The sequence below is a fragment of the Phoenix dactylifera genome, chromosome 1 (assembly GCF_051530095.1).
Source record: "Phoenix dactylifera cultivar Ajwa chromosome 1, Ajwa_hap1_PhDact_Kaust_v1.1, whole genome shotgun sequence".
NCBI classification, from domain to species: Eukaryota; Viridiplantae; Streptophyta; class Magnoliopsida; order Arecales; family Arecaceae; genus Phoenix; species Phoenix dactylifera.
Window position 1 is genome coordinate 65,260,887 of NC_143190.1, and position 27,228 is coordinate 65,288,114.

The 27,228-nt window shown below is 37.4% G+C and overlaps 1 protein-coding gene across 2 annotated transcripts; it reads left to right on the plus strand.

Moving 5' to 3' along the window:
• Positions 1-1,941: 1,941 nt before the first annotated feature.
• Positions 1,942-26,493, plus strand: LOC103712935 (ubiquitin carboxyl-terminal hydrolase 6). Of its 2 annotated transcripts, none has more exons than XM_008799644.5 (18): positions 1,942-2,157; positions 8,142-8,287; positions 8,386-8,421; positions 8,522-8,629; positions 11,106-11,206; positions 11,349-11,475; positions 12,881-12,940; positions 13,030-13,097; positions 14,707-14,757; positions 17,135-17,243; positions 23,587-23,675; positions 23,759-23,828; positions 24,030-24,110; positions 24,245-24,340; positions 25,065-25,113; positions 25,542-25,661; positions 25,761-25,835; positions 26,096-26,493. In XM_008799644.5, exons 1-18 carry the CDS (start codon positions 2,148-2,150, stop codon positions 26,149-26,151), a joined length of 1,452 nt encoding a protein of 483 aa, XP_008797866.2. In that variant the 5' UTR covers positions 1,942-2,147; the 3' UTR covers positions 26,152-26,493. The 2 variants fall into 2 exon arrangements, with proteins under 2 accessions (XP_008797866.2, XP_088565859.1); XM_088709733.1 differs by having other exon boundaries at positions 2,016-2,157; positions 8,216-8,287.
• The last annotated feature ends 735 nt before the right edge of the window (positions 26,494-27,228 follow it).

A 27,228-nucleotide genomic window follows, 5' to 3' on the forward strand; every position in this document is an offset into this window, starting at 1 on the left:
AAAAAGTCCTCATTGAAACTTTGCAATTTTCGTGTGTTGGGTACAATAACAAGTTTGATAAAGGTTAGACATATATATTATGGATTATATCAAATAATTCCTAAAACATTCTTCTTATTTCTCGCTCATCGCTTACTAAAGAGTCCAGATCATAAACTAATTTTTCAATCATAATCAAGCATGAGAGCCAATGATCAAGCGGGGCCTATGGTGTAGACATCGTGTCCTGCCCTTGATGTCGAAACTTGATATTGCAAGTAATTTTGTTTGACCATGTAATGATATTGAAATCCTTTATTCATTTGTGGCAAAAGAATGAAGTAGATGAATTATTCTGGAAAATGGGGGATATTGAGTTATATTAACAGCCCGTTGCATGTAAGTGCTTGGTTCCATAGGTTTAGATTAACCTTCAAAGTCATCCATTTGAAAGGCAACATGAGAGTGAATCTTTTCACCATTTGTCTATAATTTAATTGCAGAGCTCCTGAGCGGTTTGGATCCATGGTTTTAAAGACGAGAGTGGCAACCCCATAAAGGGAGCCAAGTTGCTAAAGGGATAGGTTTGAACCATTTTTCCTGAGATGGGTTGATTGATCTTTGATTGGAGTCGCTCCTGCCATTGTTGTTGCTATGAAAATACCATCACAAGTTTATGGGCTATGCCCAATCTATGCTTTCGGGCCCATGAGAAGAGTAAAAAAACTCCATAAAACCCTAAATAGCCTAGCCCAGAACGAGCTCTATTGGGTTGCTATTTATATGTCGGAGAACTTTGGAGAGGTTATTTTTGGACCAACCTGTCAGCTATCCTGATTGCGCTTTGCGATATTTTGTTTTTTTTGATCTTGTTGGATATATTTATATTGGACGTATATAATCCCTCCATCTTATCAAAAAAAAAAATATTATTTGGATTTGGCTCCTTTAAGATCCAAGCTTAGGATGTGCTTGAGCTCTCGGCTCGTTTTCTGATCGAGCCAATCTCAAAGCAAGCCAAGCCCAAGCAATTCAGGAGCAACTCAGTTCATTTGCACCCATATGTAGGAGCCTTCCCAATTATACAATGCTAGCTTGTGTGTGTGATGTGAGAGATGATAATTTTGGAGTTTATTTTTTTGCTTTGGGTAGAAATGTATCTTTTCTTCAGGTAGAAACTTTTTTTTTTAAGTAAACAACATTGTAGCACTAAATCTTTTCAAAAACATAGCTACTCGAATAGCTAGACACTGCCGGCTGGTTAAATTGGTGAAACCAATAGGTGCTGGATATACAAGTGACCTGCATTTGATCCTAGTCTCATTTTGATTTGGCTGAGCTTCCACCTTGCACAAGGCAAGCCACTCCCTACAATGATTCACAGTTTCAAACAACACTACAACTGACAACAGAATAGGTTTCAAATTCTATCATGTGCTGTGAGAAGCTAATTATGTGATGGATTAGATTGGATTGCTAATACGGAACAATACATGGAATCTACTTAAATCCTGCATGATAAGGTGACATTAAGCAGTAACAATAACAAGAAGAGGAGGAGGAGGAATAACAACAACAGCTACAGCTATTGCTTATTGTAATCAAGAAGAGGGTGAGATCACAACTTTGTGTTTCAACACAAAACAAGAGTACGAAAGATCGTTAAAACCTAAACGAAGTTAGAATTTGATGTTTGCGAAGCACAAATAAATAACTTGCACCAGAGTCCAGGCTCGGTTGCTCATGGGCCAAGGCGTGGGCCTGACTCATTCAAACTGGGCCGGATCTATCTGGGTGAAGTCAAAATCTGAGACATGTCAGCCCTAGAACTAAATCAGATCAGGAGACGTGGAAAGACTGCGACTCCGAGTCCATGATCGTAAATTGATCTCATCAAACGGTTCAGATGGATGGTCGAGATCTCTCTGACGATAGAGATTCCCTTCCATGTGCTAGACTCACACCGTACCCTGTCGCTCGCTGCCTCCCCCGAACCGGTTGCCCTATTCGTACCCCTCTTCGAAATCCGTAAACTCTCATCAGCCGACAGGTTGCTTCTTCCTGTGCCGATTCCTCTGCCTCGTCTTCCCATACTCTCTTCCTCCTCCTCCAAGAAATCCTTGTCTTCCCTCCATCCGCCTATCCGATAGAGAGAGCTTATAGAAATCATGCCTACTGGTACGATTCTTTTCTTGATTTCTCTTTGTTTTACTGTGATGATATTATCGGATGTTTTGGTTGTCGGGGCGATCTATCTCATTATTTCTTGAAATTTTTTGACTGCAATTTTGTAGGAACTCCTATCTCATTTGCGTGGTCGTTTAATGTTTATATATTTACTTTATTTTTGATTCACGTGAGACGAAATTCTAGGGTGTTCTTGAATTTTTAGGTTGCATCGCCATCGCTGGAATTAAGTCTTACTCTGATGGAAGAATGGGAAGGCTTAGATCGTTTTCTTGTTTTTCTGGGCATAGGTGAGACTGCGGGTCGCCACTCGCCAGTAGATAACCGGGATATTGGGGTGGTCCTCCATAAAGTCGAGAACATTCGAAGATAATTGCAATGCTGTTGTATTTAGCAATAACTATAAATCCTTGTCTCATGTTTGGGTTCAGTGTTGTGAATCCTCATTTCACACGGATTCACATCAAGATTATTGCAAGTTTTCCAATATCTCTTTTCATAACCTCCATCCATGTTTCCCGTCATACTATTGCAAAATGCATCTATGACCTTTCCCTGTTGGAGTTACCTCTCTATTACATTTTATTGGATGAAAAACGAAAACTATGGAACCAAGCCAGTCTCTTTCATATGCACACTTTGAATGTTGGAATAATGAGCATTTGTAGACAGTCAAGGGTGCGTAACTTTTCTATAGGACTTATACAAGATCATAACATTTAATGATTTCTGGTGTTGCTAAAAAGTTATATGGTTCAGTTTTATTCCATGTTGTCTAAATTAAATATTTCTTGGAATCATGGATTGAAAATCTCAAATTTGAGGAGAGTCTTCTAGCTTAAGAGATTTTCTCTTCCTACCATTAAGTTCCTCCAATTAACAAAGGAAACCACTAGGAAAAAAATATTTTTTTGCCTCTTAATTGAAAAAATCTTAAGCAATGAAAAAAAATCCACCTAGAATGAGTTTGTCATCTAAATACCTTCAAACGGCCCTTAATAGAATCAAATGGTTTTGTTATATCTTATTTTCAAAAAAAAACTTTTATTTCCAATAATGCCAGAATATTTAAGTACAAGATATATACCACATTCTTTTTTTCCAGGAAGGGCATAAACACAATCAATTCCTCCCAAATGCATTGCATCATTATCCTCATGAGACTTTTGAAACACTTAGAAGAATCTCCTACACCCTATTTGGGTAGGTAGTGGAGGAGAGAAAAAAAGAAAAAAATGAGAGAAGACAAGAGAAAGGAGAAGAATTTCAGGTGAGAGAAAAGAAGAAAATGTGTTTTCCCCGAATTTCTTTACCCTTGAAGAGATTAAAGGAATGGGTTAGTAATTGTGTTTGATAATGGGTTAGTAATTGTACCGTACCGTACTGAATTGGGCGGTACCAGTACCGGTACTAGTGGCGTGCCGAGTGTGGCGTACCGATATTTGGTACGCCAAAAATGCGTGTACCGTATTGTACCGACACTATGTTAGTGTGGCACTGGTACGGGGTCCGGTACCGAAACAGCGAACGTTAGTTAGTATGAAAACATCTTCTCTCTGTTTCTCTTTTCTTCTTTCCTTATTTGTTCTTTCTTCTCTCCTCTCCAAATCAAATGAGGTATTTTGGTTTCCTCTCTTCTCTATGTTTCTCTTTTGCTCTAAACCTCTCTTATCTCAAGTGTTTATTCAAAAGTAATCTGTTTGCATATCCATAAATACTTTCTAGGTTTTTCTACACATACGTGGGCCAAGGCTGCTAATAATTGTTCTTTTTCCCTTGTGGTTGCACCATACATTAAAAAAAAAAAAACTGATTGTTGATTACCTTTCATCTCAATCCTTATTGGAGTTATATATCCTTTGTTTTTGACTTTGTTTTGCCAATTTTGGCAGTAGCGGAAGTTTGATATCATCCAAAAGCAGGGTCTTCTTGGGGAAAGCAACTGAATAGCTTGTTGGAGACAATAGAAGCCTATTGTTGTAGAAATTTCAGTCGCATAAAAGAAAAAAAATATAGGAATAGTAACTTTTACAAAAGAAACATAAAAATGTTTGTTGGGGTTGTGTTTCTACTTTATGAAATGAAGAATTAAATTATCTATCATACGAAAACACGTTAAAGCTAAATATCCTATAAACTATATAAGTGTGGCAATGTTCCATATGAAAGCTTTACTGTTTTTAAAATACCCTTCTCCCATGATGTCCCTAAAATGTATCTCTCCTATTCTCAAAATACCCGTCCCCAAAATACTTCCACAGTATTTTAGATTTTTCTAACGACCATAACTCTCAACTCAAGGATGGAAATCCTAATCTTAAAAACTAAATACATGTGCTGGAATCGAAGTTGCCCAAGTGGCAAGGGTTGGTGTCATCTAAGCAAACAGTTGGTGGTCCCTAGCAAGCTCTTCACATGACCTCACGAATGCCTCCAATTCCTTCCCTTTCTTAGTATCCATGGGCTCTTAATGCAGGGCTTCGTAAGGTCAAGCTCAATATGAATACCCACCGAAGGACATATTGATGTCTATAATTTCCAAGAAAAAGAACAAGAGAAACCTCCTCATAATCAAAATTACAATAGTTAGTAAAAATAATATCAAGAGAGAAGAGTGACAGGAGATATTGGAGATCTACGATAATAGCATGTTAGAACATCTTTTCTTTATGTGTTACATGTACACATCTACTATGCACAAAATATTTTTTAAAAGTTGGTGGGAGTTATCTGGGTGATCTAATACAGCTGCTTGTATTGTATAAAACCAGATCCTTTGTATCTGTCTTTGGTCTCCACGCTCTCTCTTTGTCTCTCTTTTTGATATAAAATCTTCAAATCATTTTGATCAATTATGAGATCGGCGCTGGAGATATGAGATCTAGATCTTCAGATTATGCTAAATGTAGAAAGTTATGGATTATTGGGTGAACCTTTTGTATCACATTGAGTCTGATGTTTGACGAGTTAAGTCTAGATTTCATCCTGAATCTGTTCCTGTTTTATTATATAAATTTCTAAATTTTGTCTTGGTCGAGATCGGCATTGTCTTGGAGATGGTCTCAAACATGACCCAATGTATTATTGGATGTGGGTTGTCACTCATATGAAGCAAAATGAATGCAAAAGGAGTTCCGACAATGTAGCAAAAGGGATGCTTGATGGCTGCTACTCATAAGATCAAGAAGGGAATGCAAGAATAATATATACTGATTCAACCAGCAAAATAAAGTAAATTTGAGACTTCATGAACTATCACTACATTTGAATCAACTTAATCTGCAATTTATCAAGAAAACAAATATATTGGATCTGTATTTATGTTTAGTCTTTGCATTTAATTGTATATGTAAAATTTTGCTATTATAATTGTCTTTAAATATCATCTTTTAATTGATATTATTGTTGCTAGTTCATAAACCATTCTATTCTTGGATATACATGCATAAGCATGTACTCTCTATCTAATTACACATAAATGCTACATAAAAGTGAATAAATAATGTAAATGGAGGATCATAATTCATAAAGTCAAGCAAATTATTCAACTATTCATGAATGGGATCTCAAAGAGTTATAAGAGAAAGCATAGAAATAATTATATTAGCTTTGTCATAGAAAATAAAAATGTGAACTCCTACATTAAAAGGCATGCTTCTCTGATCCCAACCCAGAGATCTATTTCCAGTCTTATCTGTGTTTTCTTTCCCTTTCAATGTGGTTTAGTTTGTAACATAGTTAAGTGTTTTTTTAAAGTTTCCTCATAGGTAAGTGTTGTTTGTCAAATAAAAATATACTCTAGAGGTTCCTGCCCAAAGAGTGCCTGCCAAAATTAGATTTTCCCATCTCTATCATCAATCATCAATCATTAATGATTAGGTTTTAAGACTTAACAGGGTGCTTATGTTGTTTCCTTATATGCTCATGCTTAAATGGCTATTAATGCTTAGGATTTTAATGGAGATGATATGGAATGGATGGAGTAGGAGTTCCAATCTAGTTTGGTAAGGAAGGATTATCAAAAATGCAAACAAATAATACTAATAAGGAACCAATTAGCCAGCAACCTGTAATTAAGTGATCGTCATAATCAGTGTCCGCAATCTCGGTACCGGGTACGGTATCGGTACCTTATCGGTTCGATACGATAGGATATGCATTTCGTACCGAAATAACTCTCTAACCATATATCTTTCTATGCCTCGATACAGGTTGGTACGCACTTCGGTACAGATTGGTACATATTTTGGTATGCCTCGGTACAGGCCGATACGCCTCGGTGTGGGGCGGTATGGGGCTTGTACTAACTCGGAGCTGAGTTTCGTAACGGTACATTGTGGTACATCTCATACTGAGCGGTACAGCAGACTATGATCATATTAGCTAATTAGATAGAAAGAAGGGAGGCATCCCAAAAACTTGCTGGTCCATAAAGAAATTTTAACAGACTACATAATAGGATATTGGAAATCTTTTTTCTCTTTTTTCTCGGGGTTTGGGGGAGGCATCCAAAAGACCCTCCGGTCCCCTTTATGGTTCCCTGTCGAAAAATAGTTTATGACATATGCAAAGAAAGCAACCTTTGACGTGTAGGAGTGATCTCAAATGAGATGTGACATCTTGGTTATAATTGCAATTAAACTTATTAAATTTATATGAATAAATACCAGTGTTTTAAACAGCTTACCCTTGAATTGCCTTGGTGGTCAGGACATCATTTTGCAGTTCGATTGTAGGTCAAATGCGGGGACTTCTTTTAAATATAAAAGACCCCGTGACATTCACTCAATCCCTTACCCGTGCTCAGCAGCTAGGTGATTGGCGATGGCCAAGTGCTCCTCCCTCTAACCAGTGCCATCTTGGCAACGGCCTTCAGTTACAGGATTCCCTATCAAAGGGGCTTCGAATAATGGAGTGAGAGGAGAGAGGGGAATGGAGCACTTTGGAGCACATTAGGCTTTTGGAACAGCATAAAAAATGGGCAATTACCCTTGTCAAAAATAGTGGTTAAAGGAGAGAGCTGAAAGAGATGGGTGAATTCCTTCTTTCCATGGTGGCCGCTGATGATGGCCAAGGGGCGAGAGAGAATAGTGATTTATATCTAGGTTTAATATTCAAGGTAGGAATAGCACATGTTAGAGAAAAAAGGCAGTTCTTTTTATATGATGGGCAATGTCTGGTTGTGTCCCGTACTCATGTAGACTCCATGTCACCAGCAGCTCGACTCTTATTTTTGATGTTTATTTACCATCTAATTGCCATATATAGCTGGTGCATGCAAGACAAGAAAGAGGCTCCATCTCTCTATCCATGGATTAGATGTGATTGATTTGAACATAAATTTGGCTTGACATACCTGAAGTCAGGCATACCATATTAGGGTGTGTTATTTATTTCTATTTTTCTCGCACAAGGCCCCCGAATCTCTCTTTAGCTTTTTGTTAATTACAATGCAATTTCATTTATGCTTCAAAATCAGTCATTATTGGACAACTTAAGTATCTCTTTGGGATGGTAAATTAATATATAGTGGTCCAGAAAAGCATTTTTTGAGTTCTAAGTATGTGTAGCATGTGTTTGTATGTCTGTGCATGTGGGTTTGTATATATATTATGTATATGTACATGTCAGTCAAGATTAACATATACATAGAGAGTTCCGTTATTTTTGACTCTAGATTTAGAAGATTAAATGCAAAAAAAGAAAAAATAATTGTTTGCCATTAACACTAAATTTTCTATTTTTGAATGAGAAAAATCGATCATGGTGTTTATAATTGAATTTTCCATTGCTCAAGTTAGGCATTATGAGCGCATTACTATTTTTGCTGCAGATACTTCTTCTTTGTTTGAGAATTTTTAAAATTTGGTACTTGTGTATTACATTCCCTATTTTCCTAGGGAACTTGTTTAGACTTTTCGCCCTTTGGTTCCAATTAAGCATGATTACTGACTATGTGAAGTTAATTCACACAGTGAGTGTGAAATGGCAAAAGGAGCTGTTTCCTGCTGTGGAAATTGACACTAGTCAACCTCCTTATGTTTTTAAGTGTCAGTTGTACGATTTAACTGGTGTGCCCCCAGAAAGGCAAAAGATTATGGTAAAGGGTGGTCTTTTGAAGGTAAAAATTACATTTGCTTCGCAAACTTAATTATATCTTTTACGCTGGATATGTATAAAGTGTGATATCAGTTAATGAGCTCTTTCTTTTTAATGCAGGATGATGCAGATTGGTCAACTTTAGGTGTAAAAGATGTACATTTTTTGTCCCTCTCAATCTTGGTTGGTTTTTCACGTTCATGTTCTTGTGTCTTGATCATGTTAAGTCATAGAAACTTGGAATTTTTTTTGATAGGGCCAAAAGTTGATGATGATGGGTACTGCAGATGAAATTGTGAAAGCTCCAGAAAAGGGTCCTGTCTTTATGGAAGATCTGCCAGAAGAAGAACAAGTAGTTGCTGTGGTGAGTCTCATAGTTTAATGATTCTTGGTTGAAATTTTTGCTCTTTATCTGGTGACAATCATTATATCATTTTTTTAGTCAATTCCATCATCAGGGCAATTTAAAATGAATAATCAAGATACTGATATGATTTTTTATAAAAAAAATATTATGTTGGGAAATGTTTGCATTTGCATCATTAAAATGGGTTGGTATGCAACCAATTCAATATTATGTGTATTGACAATGAGAGGAATTGCAATAGGCTTATGTGAGATCACAAGAAGTTGTCTTATGTGACATTTTAGTGAGCAAGAGCTTGTTGAGTGAAGTTTTCGGATTTGCCATATAATCAAATTTTGGTTTTAGTAGTCGCACTTTTTTGTTTACTAGTGAACTTGATCATAGAGAAAAGTATTGAAAGACACATCCACAGAACAATGATAGAGATGGGAGAACACCTCCTATGTTTCTAGAAAGTTGTGAAAGAGTAATTTGTTGGCTTTAATTATCAAATTTTTGTCATGCTTGCACATAAGTTTGCATTTAGTAAATTAGGACATGTAATTGTTTGTTGGCTATGGAGTATGAACTTGTGGTTATGCTAATTGCAAGATGTATTGATGATTTTTCGGTTGTGAAGTAGAAGTCAAGAACTGATAATTTTCCTTTTTCAGGCATTAAAACGAATCATGGTCTTTCTCGAATTGAGTATATGCATTGGTTGATAACCTACTTGTCCACTTGGTTCTTAACATCATCTTTCAATGCTTTACCTGCCTGGCTTATGAGAGCTTATTTGATTGTTCATCTTACAGACTTTCTAGTCAAACAACACATTATCTGCATGGAATTCTTTTTGCCCCTTCAAGTTACCCCTTTGAATTCCAATTCTTCATAGCAAAGCATTTTTTATGTTCTCAAAGTAAAATTGCTATATTTTGGATACAATTTAGCTGTCTTCCCTCCTTGCCCTCCTTCACCCCCGCCGGGGGTGGGGGTGGGGGTGGGGGTGGGGGTGGGGGTGCAGCCTTGGCCCATCAGTAAGGTTGCTTTATTGGGACCCGGGTGTCACTTGTTCAAAACATAGAAACAGCCTTTTCCCACAAGGGGTTACAACTGCTGTATCTGACCCTCCCTAGATCTTGTAATCGTGGGGTTCTCGTGCTATGGGACTCCCTTTTTTTGTGTTTCCCTGCCCCCGGGGGCTTCCTGCTGTTTTTTTTCTTAACTCTGTCTACAACTCTACTTGCTGTCGTGTGATACGTAGTAGTATCTTTTTTTATTCAAAATTTGAAGTGTAAGTTCCTGTTTCCAGAAGCAGTGAGTTGAAACCCATGTGTTTGACCTTTCAGTCGTGTATGACAGTCAATTGGCAAGACTTCCAGTTGAAAGGGTGTTGCTCTATGAACTACTTAATAGCATGATCTCAGCTAGAACTAGAATCTTGTCCTTTTCAACAGATTGCTCTTGAGATATTGGATAATTTTACATGCCTCCACATATAATCAGTATCTTACTACTCAATCTGATAGTGATTTTTTTTTTGTCTGTGTTTTCTTACATGTTCTAAATGCTAGATCAGGAGATAATATCAAAAACATTTTGAGAAATGAGGAAATGATAGATGTAAATTGTTAATGTTCTTTGGTGCGGCAGGGTTGGGTGTGAGGAAATATTGTGGGATTTGCTGTCTGAAATATGATATTGCTAACTATACTGCTACAAAATACACTTGTATTTGAGCCGTAAGCTGATTAGTAATGCTGTCTATCTGCCAGCTCTTACCGTATGGAATGGCTTGTTTCTGCTATTTGGTCCATATTGTCCCTTTTCTTGTCATAGTTATCTATATTAGAAATTTTGAAAGAGGAATATAATGGTGATCGTCCTAGGACTAATATTGCAATGGAAAACTTATGTTTAAAGGGGATAGGAAATTTGTTTAGATTTGAAGGGAATAGGAAATTGGTCTAGATGTGAAATTTTGTTATCGATATTTATCTCCATACCTACAGTCCAGAAGCAATGATAGATGCTTGAATCCTATGGTCTCAGTTAGAACTGCAGTTAACCAAATGAAAGGAAGAAAATTGGAGCCAAAAAGTGTATTTTGAAGTTTGAACTAAGTTAATGATATGGTTGTTGCGAGTAATTTTTGTGAAGTTGTCATGAATCATTAGCTTCGAGTTTGTGATGGAATATGTGAAATCAGGCTAGTTCATGCTAACTGTAAGGTTTGTGCAAATGGAGACTTGGCAATTTATTTCTTGGGATCCTTAAAACATGACAACATCATATCATAAAATTATATTTGAGATTTAAATGCAGTAGCTGCTCATTGTGTTATCTTAAGATTTATTTATCCTTCCAAGATTGTTAATGGTGGCCTTTCCTCGCCATAATTAAAGAGGGAGGGTCACAACATGGCGCGCCTTCATAGAGGCACAACCTGCCAACATTGTTGTAATTTTGAGTTGGTTTTTACCATTGCCAGGGTCACAGTGCTGGTCTTTATAACCTGGGAAACACTTGTTATATGAATTCGACTTTGCAGTGCCTTCATTCAGTTCCAGAGCTGAAGTCCGCATTATCAAGGTGCATTCCATTTTCCTTGCAATGTTTGTGTGGTATTTTATATGGAACAGTTATGATGCCATCTGAAGGTGCATTGTGTTTTTTTTTTTAAAAAATTTGTTGTCTTTGTTTAGCTCATATATGTCCTGTTATTTACGTGTAGCTATACAAATTCTGGAAGAAGCAACGAGCTAGATCAGTACTCCCATCTTTTGACTGTTGCAACTCGCGATCTTTTTAGTGATCTGGATCGGAATGTCAGGCCTGTTGCACCATTACAGTTTTTGTCGGTCAGTTCTCCTCAAAATGCTTTTAATTTGCAAGTTTTCTTAATATTATTGTGCTACCGTCATTCTTTTATCTTTGTCCGTCTTATGAGTTCTGCAGAATAATCTAACAATGGTTTTCTGATAAAAAATAATGTCTTTAGTATACATTTCTCAAGCTTTATCTCGTTTGTTTTGCCAAGTGAATCTCCTACCAATATCCTCCTAAAGGAGAAAGCAGATATTGGTCTTGGAGTTAGCATTATTGCTCAACTTTATTTGCTTTAGGAGAGTTGCTTCTGCAGCCAGCCCCTTCTGTGCTAGAGTATTTGGCCTCAGATATGGAGTTAACCCCAAATGGATTCAAAATCTAGGTTAACAGTTATTTTTCTTTTCTTAGAAATTGCTTGAAAAAGGTAATTGTCAGTTCCAACCTATGACTTTGGTTCTGTAAGTTGGTAAACCAAAACATTTTTCATCACAATTTTTCCTATCTGGAATAAATTTTGGAAATGTTTGCAATAAAATAATTGGCGTTTTTTTTTCGAAATCATGATATGTACTAGAATGTCTCCGTGTGCATTCATTTCCCACATTTTGTGCTCGGGCCTTCTTTATTACCTAACCAATGTCATCTGCTTTAAAATGTGGTGCATAAGGCTGCATATGTGTGTGCTGTCCCCCTGATCACACTGCATACCCATGGCTACTATATGCATTGGGCCGTATATAGGCTGAAAAGATGGCTTGCTTATCATTTTGTGAACACATACGCGATTGTGCAGCTGCATATGCAGTGGGACTACATACATGGTTTTCTTTTTTAGCAATTTGACACCACATATCTGGTCACTCTTATGCAACCATGCGAATAAGACAGGTTCAAACTAATGGTTGAGTTGGTTGTGGGTTTCATGTGGTCCCTTGTCCACCTGTGTATGGCAGTCGCCTTTTAAAACATTTTGGGTGTTATGTTGGTTAAAAAAATCCTCAAGTTTCAATGCCATATTTTGATTGTATAGCACAACAGAAGCACTTTTTCATGCAAGTCACTGAGCCTTAATTCTATTAGATGTGTCCACGTATATCTTTAGCTTTTAGATAACAGATCCAAGATAAACATGATTATGGGTTGTACTTGGATGGACAACTATAAAAATGGAATATTGAACTTCATTGTGACATCATGTCGAACTTTGAGTGCATTTTCTTTTCTTCCTTCTTTTAGGATGATGAAGTTGGGTAACCAATGAACTCGTACTGGTGTTTCTCTAGAATGGTTGATCTTTTTGAGTTTATACTGCAGTTGGACTGCTGCTTATAAATGGCATTCTATCTCATATACTTGTGCAGAAAAAAAATGCAATTGATGTGATATGCTATCTTGTCATTCTTATTTTTTTAATGTTTGGATAGCCTCTTTGGTCAGGTGTTGCGTAAAAAATATCCCCAATTTGCACAGCAGCACAATGGTGTTTACATGCAACAGGTTTTTCCAACTATTTAAGTTCATTTTGCAGCCATAATCAAAATTTTTGATTTCTAAGCCACATGTTTCTTTTTGTTAATGTATGCCAGGATGCTGAAGAATGTTGGACCCAACTTATGTATACACTTTCTCAGTCTCTTCGGTCATCAGAATCAAGGTATATTTCTTTTTTCAGTTTCAGCCAGGGCTCTTAATCATTGCTGAAAATATCAGATTCACTTTGTGGTAGTTTTGCATCGTACTTATAGTTCCAATCACCCTTGCCTCTTCTTTTGGTCACACTTCGGATCTCCTTGAGGTTCTTTTTTTGTTGATTGGATTCCTTTTTCTTCATGTTGTGGAGCTTTTCTAAATTATAAGAGGTTGTCTTGGTTTGCCCATATTTTGCACACTCCTTTTTGTAGTCATTATTTTGTCACTTTTATGACTTGTTACAAATTTTTTGTCCATTGGTGCTTTATTATGTACATAGAACAGTCCTTACAATTATGACATTTTAGTTGTATTAAATCTCTGCATTTATGTCATGTATTCTTCTTCAAGATTAAAGCTTGCTTTAGCTCCAAGTTGTCATGGATCGAGTTGCATTGTGTTTTTGATAAGGGATATAAGCAGAAGCTTACAACTCCATACTTACAATGAGAAAAGACAAGGGCGCCTTGGCATTCTCTAAGATGCATGTATCCACCTTTTTTGTCAAATAGTAATGACATAAAATATGAGAGAAAAGAAACACACAAAATGGAGGTTGATTAGTTGGTTTTGGGAGAAAAAAGCGGGGCATTTAGATAACCTGCTCAATCACAAAGTTAAAGGGGATGTGTAACCAACTAGAACTTTTTAAAAAGCCTTTCCAGTTTTTTCTTGTTGGAAAGAAATCATGAGAAGAAGAAACAACATCAAATTATGCACAGAATGAATGATGCAGACCCTAGAGTCTTATATGCCTTCATGTTGTATTCCTTTATTGTTGGACTTGAAAGTTCACTACTAAATCTTGAAAGCTGCAGGAGCAGTAGCTCGTTGTGTGCTAGATTGTTAAAGAGATTGTGGTAGGCTTACTAACCTAGATGTAGCTATATGGTTTTGTTTTCCTGATATTATTGATTTCTGTATATTTTGGAGCCAGCAAAGTCAACTGGTGGACATTTTTACAGCTCTTGATATTTTTTCTTCCTGGATTCCAGTGGATCAATACTGTTTCTGTCGTGTCAAATTATATTTTTATTTGATATTTATTATGACATTCTGAGAAAATGAATGGACGTACTGGTAAGATAGTATTTTCAATGGCTAAAGTTTCATCAATATAGATGTTATTTCTACCTGTTAGCCCCTCCAAAAATTGATAGACCTGCTAATGTAAAGAAACTCATGACAGACAGATATTTTTGCATTTTAAATCATTACTATTTGCATTTTAGATCACCACTATATTGAACACTTCATGGTGCAAGTGCTTGAACCCAATCCTTGTCTTCTTATGCTACCTGTCGAAGCTCTGATGTATGAGGAAAAATGCTTCTCTATATGAATGATTATCAGTATGTTTAGCAACTGACAGAGTTTGTCTCAATTTAATATAATTCCATTAGTTTAGTCTGTTTCTTAGCGTCTTCCGAATTATATGCTATATTTTGTCCTCGCTTATTGTTTGTTAGCCTTACTAACTATTATTTCATCTTGATTATACTAGGTTATAATGCTTTTAACATTGCCAATATATTGCAGATTTTAATCTTCTTTAAATTGATTTTCTGTCACAGCGAAGTATCAGGCACGGTAAAGGCTCTATTTGGGATCGACCTTGTCAGCAGGTATGGGTGATACCTGTTTAGCTACATGTTTTTTTTTCCGTCTTAACTTGCACCAAAATATCTTTTCTTGCCTGGATTTGTTAAGAATAGTAACACTGTGTATACAACTCTTTTATCTTCTGAGATACATTCTTAGAACAAGGATCTAGTAGAAAGTTGATTAGAATCATTAAAAGATTCATTAACATCAAAATGAGAATAAAATGGTTGTTTCGTTGATGTATTTTCCTGGCAGTTTGCCTATGCTATATTGCGATATCCAGAAGATGTGCATTATAAATAGCGCAATCTCATTATGACTATTTTTCCAGCACCCTGTACTTTCTATGTACTAGCAATCTTGAACCAATGGTAGAAATGCTTTTGTTACTGTCAAAATACTGTCAGGAGAATTTGCAATGTAAGGGTCGGGTAGATCAAATTCAAACCCAAGTAATTGAATGACAGAGAGCTTGTCTAATGCTAAGTGATTATCAATGAATATCATAATCAACCTGACATTGGACTTCTTTATGTCTAGTGAATTTTTAAGTTTTGATAAAATCAGTAGTTCAGTACTGATCTGCAGTATAAATTGATGGTGGTTGCAAATCAGCATATGTTTTTTGTTTCATAGTGTCTGCTGAACAGCCAAGCATATCCAGAATACCTATTGCAAATTGATATGGTATGCTATGCCTCTTGTAGTTAACTTTCATTCTTTGTACTCTACTTGGTGATTTTGTCATTTGATATATGCATATTAACATAAGAGGATGAGGTATGATGAATCGCATATCAATAAGTATCATTCATTTTTTAAATTTTTACAAGGATATTATGTGACAATATTACTTTTTCCTTTTAGATGCTTTATTTTTCTAGGCTTCCCATTATGCTTCATGCTTGAAAAGCAATTTATATATTATTCATGTCAGTTGAGCATCCATTTGGATATCGCCTTGTTTCAATGTTCTTTGTATTCATTTTTCCAAATAACATTGGCATGATAATTTATAAACTTGATTCGTGATGACGTGTTGTCCTTTCAGATAACCATGTAAATCAACATTAATCCCTTCTGATGATGCTACTTGTTTGAATGTTCCATCCTTTCTTTCTGTTATGCCATATAAATCAACATTAATCTCTTCTGATGATGTGTTGTCCTTGATCATTCTTACACAACAATTTCTTGTGTTGTAGACTGAAGCATGGTAGTCTTCCACTATGCTAATACAACTATAGATCTTCAATTTTGACAGTTGTCTTGAAAAAACATAAAGAAGTTGTCTTGAAAGTCTCAAATGGTTCAGGGCCATTGACCCCAAATATATCTGTCCAGACTTGCTCATTGTACCTCCTCAAGAATTTCATGGAACTTTGCAAGCTCCTGTAGTTTGTCCTTCTCATTCAAAGCGAGTTTGGGCTCTTCTCAAAATGTCACTGAGTTGGTTTTTGGTGTTTTATCCCCCATCTTTGTGTTTGTCGAAATCATTGCTTTCGTCTCAGACCATATGCTTTTACATTCCTTTCTTTCAAAATCAACTCCGTCTACATTGAGGAATGTAGTTTGGATGTAGTAACTTGCATTTACCCCCTTTTTGCTTCTTGTAGCAGAAGGTTGAAGCTTTTATTTTTGATCTTGATTAATCAAAGAATTATGGAGAATATTCTGCATGGTGCACCACACATCTATAATCTATAATATTTTAGGATGTGAGTCCAGCTTTGCATTCCTTCTGCACTCTCTTACCACTCCCCTCATCTCTAAAAACTCTCATCTATAATAAATACATCTCACTTAGTTCAGTTCTTATTTTAAGGGAGAGAGAAATTATTACTGCAGCACCAAAATATTGCAGGGTATTTGTAAAATTACATAAATAATAAAAAATGCTTTTATCGGGATAGCATATTTTTACGTGCAGTGGACATGCCCAGTACTGGTCTATTATTATTGAATCAAATTTCTTTTCTCTTGTGCATTGGATGCTACAAAACCATGGCGCATAAGATTAGGTGTTATTATATGCTGTGAGCAAGGTATGTTGTCTTGGTATCGGGCTTTGTATTGGTGCCACACTATCACTGTATCGATATGGTACAGTATGGGACTGGTTCAGCATACCAAGTATTGGTGCGCCCCCGTACCTCATACCATTTATCGGTATCGAACTGGTACGGTATGATATGCCCTCTGTGCCGTCCAGTTTGGTATGGTACAACGGACCTTGGCTGTGAGGATTATTTTTCTTAGGATATTAGGTGTGTCCTACCAACAAAGTGTTATATATAGCATCTGTGTTCTATTTAAAATGTGGCGTTCTGATAGTTTTGTACTTGTAGATGCTGTGTTCTCGATCTGGAATTGCTTCACACTATTTTTGTTTATCAGGATCCACTGTGCAGAAAGTGGTGAAGAAAGCTCTGAGATGGAATCTGTATATGCACTGAAATGCCACATCTCTCAGGATGTAAACCACTTGCATGAGGGGCTCAAACATGTAAGTGATATTGCCAGATTGACTGCTGTTTAAGATAGAAGGCTTCCTATTTCAGATATTGCCTAAGGGCATGCAGAACGAAGTTTTTTTGTGCTATTCCAACTTTTGTTCATAATCAATTAACAGTTTGCTAGTCATGGTAATCAGAACATTGATGTGCAGAAATGTGGTGCATTCTGTATGTTCCTTATTACCTATGGATTTCTACATGTTCCCATATCTATTTGTTCTTAAAATTTCCACATTTTTATACCTTCAAAAGACCATTTTACATTTTAGGGCAAGGTTTCAACTTTCAAATACCAGTAACTGGCATGGGTTGGCACCATGCCCTTTAATTCTTTTTAAAAATATTCTTAACTAAAAAGGGTATCAAGTCCTTTTTTCATTATCTTTAATGGATCGCAGCATGTATGATGCATGCGCTGGATCATATGAACATGACGATCTTTTGCTATTGAAATTTGATAGCTGTCTTGTTTTTGATAGTGTAGTTTTCTTGTTTCTCCCAGCAAAAATATTAGGGAAACTTAATAGTTTGACCCTGCAAAGTGCCTTCCTTCTCTTCAATTTTTTTTTTAAGTGGGTCTCTAAAGTTATGCTTCGAAGGCAATGTGATCCTTCCATCTCTGTTAACTGGCTGTCAAGGAATTGCTTCACATGACCATCATGTAGTAAGTTAAACCTATTGTATGACTAAAATACTTTTGTCTTTTAGGGGCGTTTGGTATGGGGTGACCATTCTAGAATCAAGGGTGATGTTGATGGAGGTGATGAAATCACCGCATTTGGTTGCACCATAGTGATCCTACGTGGCAGTGATCCTAAATCACCTATACTTAAATCATTGCCTAACCCAGTGATGGAAAATCTGTCCTTGAGGTCGGGTAACCAAGATCATCCTAAGGCAGTGGGGTGATCTTGGGCTAAAATTTGGAGATAAAAATATCCCTCAATCTAGCAAAAAAAATTAGTATATTAGTATACCATTCATATGTTATATTATATTAATATTATATATATTGTTTTTATGATATATTAATTATAATATATTATTAATCGTATTATTATTTAGTTGTGTTTTTAAATTATAATAGAAATATATTATTGTACTTTATATTTATATTATGAAATTATTTAATATATTACTTCTATTTGCCTTATTTTTCTAATCAAAATAAATATTATTATTAAAATAAGAATGTATTATAAGTATAAATGAAAATATTAATTCTATAATAATAATTAATATATGTTTATAGGATTAACAAATATATTTTGATAGAATTTGTTAATAACTAATATATTAATAAATATACTACTAAGTTATTATAATCTATTTTATATGATTAATAAATATATTTTTATGGAATATATTAGGGGTAGTTTTGGTATTATATGGTCAGTGATATTGGATTTTCGTGGAATACCAAACAGGTTATCTATAGACTTGAAGATCTTTAATCGCTAGAGATAAGGATTATCAGTGATCTAAAATGACCTTGGTGATCCCATTTGGATCACCTCACACCACTCTTTTAGGGTTAAAGATGTATCAAGGCCTCTATCCTATCCAGATCCCTATGTTCCTCACCTCTCCCCACCAATGGTGCTCCAGAAAGATCCAAGAATGGCAAATTTTTGAATGCATCATAGAGACCATCTGGCATGGTCCCCTTCAATCTATTGCTCGAGAGAATGCTGCCTTCAAATCCACTGTTAATGAGATTAAGAAACCCTGAGGTTGCGAGTGAGCCCAATGCCATCGAGATCTCATTAGAGAAGCAATTGCGAGAAAGACGGGGCCTTCCCAATTCCACAAATTCCCGGATTGGTTGGAAGAGACCTCTTAATGTGGAAGAGAGGCCAAGACTCGCCTTTGTTTTGTACTTGAAATAGGGTAAACTTTCCAAAGCATAAACTCCCAAGATAGAGTGGGCCTAAACTTCAGCAGTTCCCACTTTAGAAGGTCATGGAAGCATGAATTGCCATCATATATCAACGTAAATGGAGTACCAAGCTAGGTGAGTCCGAGACCCCTTTGATTGTTGCCGTACACCTAGATAATACTTTGTTGGTGCTCTATACTCACCTTTGCAAACTCCTCTTCCATTTGCATCCAGTAGGAATGTCACATGTGAGAAATAAGGGAACAACACCATCAAGGTCCCCATATGGCCCCTACACACTAACAAAAAACAAAGCTAGCAAAACAGGCACCGTGTCCTTGCCAACAGAATAGGATAATAAACTCAACAAAATACCACAAGAGGTGAGATTAGATGCTTCAAAGCACACAACTATATGATTGGGTTGCGCCGCTCTCCAATCGTTGGGGGGTTGTCACAGATGTAGTAGTTTACAAGCGTCAATTCAGAGCCTTGCTACTGAACTGATGTTCTGCAGTTGCCATTTGATGTTTTGCTTCCAGTGGCCATCGAGACGCTACCTTCGATGGGAATTTGATTTGTAGATTCCATTTGCAGATTCTACCTAGTGGTCTAGGTCATGCCGAGTGTCTTCCTACAAACAAAAGATCAAATGGAATGAGGACTATGGGATGTAGTATTAGAATCAAAGCTAAGGGCTACTGAGGGACTAATTGTGGAGGAACTAACTTGGGATATTGGTGGGGAAGGAAGACGGCGTGGTCACCTTTTGTCTCTAAAAATTCCCTGAGGAACTAAAAGGCTAGGATGGCTATGCTGTGCTTTGTTATGCTTATGTGAAATTTAAATTAACTAGGAATATACAAGCAAAAAGAAAAAAAGGAAATAACGGAGTGGAGAGAATGCTTCACTAAATCATTATGCCCTCGGCCAGCACAATTTCTCATAGCACCTCCACACGCTTTGTCTCCTTCGAAGCTGCAAAATGGTAAAACCTTGGTTACCTTATAAAGATAAGCCTTTCATTCTCTTCTGCAAGATGTGCCTGAGCTTTGGTAACCAGCTGCTCGCTAGAGATTGAGCGGTGCTTAATGATTTGTTTCCAGGGGGGTAAAGGGGTTTATGTAGTTTCTTTAGGAGGCGTAGGCCTTTGCACGAGCATTATGGGACTAAAGAGAATTACTAAATTTCACTATGGTTGTGAAAAATGAAGAAATTTGCAAGGGATTCGGACTCTAGAGTCTTGTGGTCAACTCTTCAGATGGTGTGGCTTACACTGTCAAAGGGCTTTTGATGCTGAAGGACAAACTATTGGAAAAGAACTGAAGGTGGAAGTTCCACTGTCATAAAACATTTGATGGCGAGAGCTTACCATCTGATAAGCTCAGTTCCTGACTTGTCAGGTGGGTTGAATTGTAGGACGACTATATAACTAACATCGTATCATTGTAGATGGTAGATCACTTGCCATCCGAAAGTTTTGGATGGCAAAGATCCTGAAATCAAAATCCTCTTGCTGTAGTGTGGCCCTTTAAGAATGCAACCTATGATGCGATACAAAATGCAATCATGATCTAAGTTGTTTTGGCAAAATAGGTATCCAAGGTGTTGTTGTTAAGGCACTTGGCCTATAAATAGGCATTAAAAAAACAGGGAGGTCCTACCCCCGAGCTTTCCAAGTTGAACTTCGACGACAGTATAATTGATGGCGGCAGCAGGGGAGGTGTTGGTTTTGTGATCAGGGATCATGACTCTAGATTAATTGTTGCTGGGGGTCGGCGCATTTTTGACACGTTTGTCCCCGGAGTAGAGTTGAGAGCCGCTTGGGAAGGACTTATCTATGTGAGGCTCGTCTTGGGTGTAGATAGAATCCACCTTGAAGGAGATTCCGCGACGATGATTGAGTGGATCTAGGATCAGCACAGGACCGACGATGGACACTCGCTACTGCTGAACATCTGCAGGTTGACGAGAGGTTATGGCGTATTTCGGGCCGCTCATGTCTACAGAGAGGCAAACAAGGCTGCGGACTGGGTCGCCTCTTTTGTTGCTTAGCATTTGGGTGGGATCCTCCGGAAGAACCACGAGGTTGTCCCTCCTTTACAACAACTCCTTTTTTCCAATTTTCTTGGTTATACTCATGCTAGATCAGTATGATTCACTGTTGTACCAAAAATAAAAAGCAGGGCATCTACAACAACTCTTTAGGACTAGTTCTGCTGATCTAAAGCTGCTTGTAAATCGCCCTCCTGCTGATTGGCCATGCAAGAACTCATCCATGTTGGGCCGTTGAGAGGCTGAGCACTTCAACAACACCACAGCAAGGAAGCAGGCAAATAACCCATCACCCATTAGGAGAAAAGCCTTAGGACCTTAGAAAAGGAAAAGGAGAACAGTTGGGTGGTGGGCTGAGGTGACCTAAATATGCGATCTTTTTACTTCATTTGTCCCCTTTTATCGGTTAAGACTACAGATATGAAGAGGCTCACCTGGAGAGAAAGTGGCTCTAGGGAGAGTGTAGCAGATCGGGCATCAAAAGGCTCCATTTTTTTTGCATCTTGAGGAATCCCAAGCCACCATTGGGATCCTTTGGGTAAAAAAAAACATATAGGATCTTTTTGGGGGGCAAGAGAACATGACCTCACCTTCTCGCATTTTAGATACACAAAACAAGAAGAACAACCCAATTGTTGAAGATCTCTAGCTTGTGGTGGTGGGTGTGAGAAGACTCTGGTCTCCTCCTACCTCTCTTCAAACTAGAGAAAGAGAATTTTTTTTTGCTCTCTTTAAGTCTTCCTCAAGAGAGAGATAGGGCCTCGTGGCAAGACATCGTTGTAGGTAACAAAAGTGAGAAGAATGTTGTTGGCTTGACTATTTCATGGGCAACATCCTGACGGCAATAGGAGTAAGGACACCAGCTCGCCATGTCATGGGCAGCATCGCTGATGGCAACAAGGGCGACAATGAGGTGTAGGTGGAGTCGCGCGTTAGGGGAAAAGAGCAGTGATAAGAGGGAGGGCATTTTCTCAACCTGGGAAAATGGAAGTACTGATGTGGGAGAGGATTATCCACAGGCAAGCCAACAACTTGCATACATAAATCACAGGGACGAGTTGTTCCTATATCAATGACAGTCATCCTAGGGAGTTAGAGAACATTGAATGGAGTCATCGAGGTGCACAACAATGTTAGTTACAGTCTTAGGAGACAGATGAAAAGAAAAGGAGAGGAAGCATAAGTGAAGGATGAGAGCAATTGAGACACATCAGGGCAAAGTATAAGCAGAAGTTTAATATGACAAGGTTGAAGGTACAAACCCAGAAAAAGGAAGTTGTTAATGAGAACTACCAAGCATATATGAGAGAGAATGAAAATAGCAACAAGGAGTGTTAAGAAAACATGAAAAAGGAACTGAGGACATAGACCAAGATGGGAAAAAAAGGAAACGATTTCATAAGTTTAACATCGCTAAAGGAAATGCAGTTTGATCATGTAAGTAGTTTAATGAGAGGATGCTATGTTGTGCATTGAGGAGCTAGAGTAGCTGAAGTATCTGGGGCACTTGTGGGAATGGGGATGGTTAAACTGTAGATAAGAGGTCTAGGAAAGACGGGTAGCTATCTGCCTATCCTTTAGGGGATTTCAGAGGGGCAGTACTATGAGGCTCAGGTAGCTTTAGTTACTGCAGCTTGATTGTAGGAGTCCCATGGGGAATGTTGGAATAATAATAGGAACAAAAGCATCAAGTCAAAGAGATAAGGGAAATTTATGAAGCAAGAGGTTTTCATGGATCTATAAGAGTTTGATGGACCTTGTCTAGAAATATCAAAGCAGTTCCCTTTGGGAATTTGTGCAAAGGTTGTGATTTCATGAGCTAAATTATTGGGAAATGGGATTGCCAATCTGTGAGGAGCAGTAATGGGCTACAAATCTATAGAGAATCTAATAATTAGATACTTTCAGGGGAAGATGAAAATTAATTGTGAGACTATTACTTGGGATGTATATCTAATGTGTATTCAAAGAGGATTTTACCCATTTCACAGAATGGATTAATTCTTGTGCATAAACATCAATGCATCATCCAACACTAAAGAACCTCTAGTCATCCATGATTAAAGCTGCTATGCTGAGATGTCATTTCTTCAAGTCTTGTAGTTGTATTGATTCCATCATATTTGTAGAAACCAAATTTGAACAACATAACTACATCTATTGCAGGGGAACATGAGATAATTCCTCTTTGCTCCCAACACTACTCTGGTTTTAACTAACATATAGAACTTTCTGTAATGAAAATTCATGCAGGTGCAATCTATCTTTGCTGAAAATTCTCAACAGCTTCTACAGAATTGAATGTTTCAGTTCGTTGTTCAATATTATATTTGTGCAAATTTGCAGTGTAATCTGTGCATGAATACTGATTCTGTTGATTTGCTGATTTGACTTATCAGGGTCTGAAATCAGAATTGGAGAAGGTTTCTCCATCTCTGGGACGTAGTGCAATTTATTCAAAAGAATCACGCATCAATGACTTGCCTAGGCAAGAATGGCGAAAATTTCTCAGCTTCTGTATACTAAATGGTGGCTGTTCTTCTCTGAATATGCTACTGCCATGTTTTTCAGGTATTTGACTGTTCAGTTTGTCCGTTTCTTCTGGAAAAGGGAGTCAAATCAGAAGGCAAAGATTTTGCGGGTAAGTTGGTTTTATTCTATCTTCTCCGCCCTCCCCCCTCAAACACGCGTCCACGCACACAAAACCTTCCTTTTTCCAGTGGGTGTTTTTAAAGTTGAATATTCTTGTGAAGCAGTTTGATTTGCTTCTCTATGCATGAAAAGTTCAATTGTTTCTTTACTAACCTCATTTTCATTTATATATTTGTACCTTTTCCTTTAGAAAGTGGACTATCCATTGGAACTGGATGTTTATGAGTTCTGTTCAGATGAACTACGGCAAAAGCTGCAAGCTCCTCGTCAGGTGTTTTTCCCCGGATGATAACCTTTTACCTACCTGAACTTTAACAAATATTTAAGATCTCTATTTTGATTTGATTAAAAAAATTTATCACATTTGTTGTGTTGTCCATCATTCTTTGATTTGCATGTATTAAGACTCTAAGAGAACTAGAAAATGCCAAGCTTGGGTTGAAAACACAGGACAAGAACAGCGGTTCCAAAGAAAATGATGCCAACATCCCTAAATCAGAGGTATGGACAACTGTCAGATCTTCTTTGCTTGTTTGATATCGACACAATAACTGCATGTGCATATGCACTTTCCCAGATAGACATTTGCAGTGACGAGGTTTAGATCGCCAACCCTGGTGATCACAATGTTAAAATAAATGGTGATATAAGGGGCTTGTATCTAAGCACGTGAACCCCATGTATGGTTTTGCTTCCCTTTGTTTCAGGGAAAGCCATGCAATGCACAGGAGGGCATGTGATTAGAAACAGCCCCCTCTCATCACTGTTAAAACACAGGTTGTATTCACTAGGGGTGGCAACCTAAACCCCCTTTCCTGCACGGTGACAAGAGTTTGACATGGAGGTTATCATGTAGAATTATTCTTGTTAATTTAGCTGATATCTCTATTATTATTTTTTTCTTACAAACACCTGAAACGTATAGTAACTATATATACTTCTTAAGCTAATCATGTAGCAGCATGTTAGGTGGCCATTCGATAGAACCTTTTTTTGCAAGAAATCTGCCTTAAATATTGCCTCTTAGAAGCATTCTGTCCTCCACGCATGGCATCACACAGCATTTTGAATGTCAATACTGATGGGAGATCCAATTTCCAACATGAAATTTCAATGCAGGCTTGTGGAAAGATAGATCAGTTACTTTTTTATAGAAGAAGATATGCTTGTGTTAGACTCTGGATCTGAATTGATATAACTCTCTTTGTTGTTCAATTTTCAACAGGGGCCATCTGATAATTCTGGAGAGCCATCTGCCGTCACCCATGAAAAAGGTATACAATTACAATTTTGCATGACCATAAAAGCCCGTTATTGTCTAGCAAGAAACTTGATTCTGTATACATACATACATACATTATGAAAAATATCACCGCCACACCCCCCCCCCCCCCCCCCCCCTTCCCTTTTTTCCGCTGGCTTTATCCCAGACACTGCATAGTCCTTGCTTAAATTCTAACTGGCTGGAAAAGTCTCTTCAATTTGTTAGGTACAACCATAAAATGCTTTTATGGAATCTTAAAATTTTGCTTCCCTATGATTTTTATCCTCCTGAAATCTAAAGGATGAATTAAAAGGTTATCGAGTAAAGATGGATGATAATCCTGCATCTTCGTACCAATATGTTGTTTACTCGAATGAATTGCTAACTGCTGATTTTTACCTTCATTCTAATTTATTATGCATTCTCCATTATCCTCAGCTACATCTTCTGAGAAAAAAGTGCAGTTGACTGGAATCTACGATCTGGTTGCGGTGCTGACGCACAAGGGTAGGAGTGCGGACTCTGGGCACTATGTTGGTTGGGTAAAGCAAGAAAGTGGTCAGTTTAACTCGAAACACATTCCTCTTTTTTTAGGCCATCTGTTGGTTCTGTGAAGTATATAGTTGGTTCCATATTGAGAAAGTGATAATGCTCCAGGGAAATGGATTCAATTTGATGATGACAATCCTAGTCCACAAAGGGAGGAGGATATCACAAGACTCTCTGGCGGAGGTAAAGCACTAATATGAGATTTTTGTATAAAGTTCAAACTGCTGTAGCTTAGGTAAAGCTGAAAGAAATCCCTTTCACCACAAGAATAAATTGATTATTCTCCAAGCAATACTACTACCTATTTGCCAACCTAAAGTATTGTTACTGATAAGTGGCTTTTGTGTTTTGGATTCTGCATTCTTTTTTTGTTAAAGCTTGCATATTCATTTAGTTTTTTAACTTGTTTGTTCAGCTATTAAGCACCTTTTTGCTTCTGATAGGTGACTGGCACATGGCATACATCTGCATGTATAAAGCTCGGGTCGTGAGTATGTGAAGGGAAACTTAAAACAACTTTCTAGGGCATATATGTACTTTTAATACATGCAAGTGTATACAGAAATGTTTTGCTGTTTGATGTATGATTTCATCTGCCTACTGTCCCAGTTCATTTATTCAGCTGGTGGAGAACTTGTGTGCCTAAAAACAATGCTGCAACTAGTAGGTGGATATGCCTAATTCAAAAATCATTTAACAGCTGAAATAAGAGCATTATAGGAGAGGGCAAATTATCAGTTCTGAAGGATGCTAATGTTATTTTGCCATAGTCAATGTTATGTATACTTCGTCCATTGAATATAATGCAAAAGGCCTTGAACCTCTGGTTTGTGAATCAAAATCTACTCTTAACAGGAACTCACATGCTCTTTTGTTTGATGTCCGCAAACTCATGTTAAGTTCTCAACCTTGAGAGGTGAAACACCTTTAAGATCGGTGTTGATTAACATGACCTAATTTGGACAGCTGCAATAATAAAGTGGAAGCAGAATGCCTTATTCTTACTCATTTCATGATTTGAGCCAAGTGCAAATTTGATTCCCATTAAGATCTCTTTCAAGGTGAAAAATTGTCTTGCTTCAGGAATCTCTTCAACATTAAGTGCCCATGTGATGCAATTTATACTAATCTTGGAACAGGATACTAATGGGAGAGGTCCGCATCACGATAACCGTGATAACTCATTCCTCAAGCATTCCTGTCCGTAAAAACATGCCCTTAAATCCTGAACTTCATGCGCGTCAGTGCTTGTCTTATTCAATGATCGGATTGGACTGCCAGTTTTTGTAAATTTTGCAGACATCTTTGTAGGAGAGAGTTTTTGTGTCGAACATTAAGGCTTTTGTATAGCCCACTTTCTTGCACATGCATAATTAAGCTGGCCGGCTAGCAAGCAATCTGGACAAACATCAAATTACTGCTGATGGATTCGGATGCCTGATCTGCTTTTTTTTCGGGTAAGGTCGATTTATTTATAGCATACGTACACCTACCATAGACTCAAAAGATAGGCTACCATAGACTCGAGATAAGCTGCTCTACTCGACCGATAGACAACGTGACATTACAACTAGGG

Coding starts and splice junctions, on each gene's coding strand:
- LOC103712935 (XM_008799644.5), top strand. Junction 13,098..14,706: donor CTTCGGTCATCAGAATCAAG/GTATATTTCTTT, acceptor TTTCTGTCACAG/CGAAGTATCAGGCACGGTAA. Junction 24,341..25,064: donor CCAACATCCCTAAATCAGAG/GTATGGACAACT, acceptor AATTTTCAACAG/GGGCCATCTGATAATTCTGG.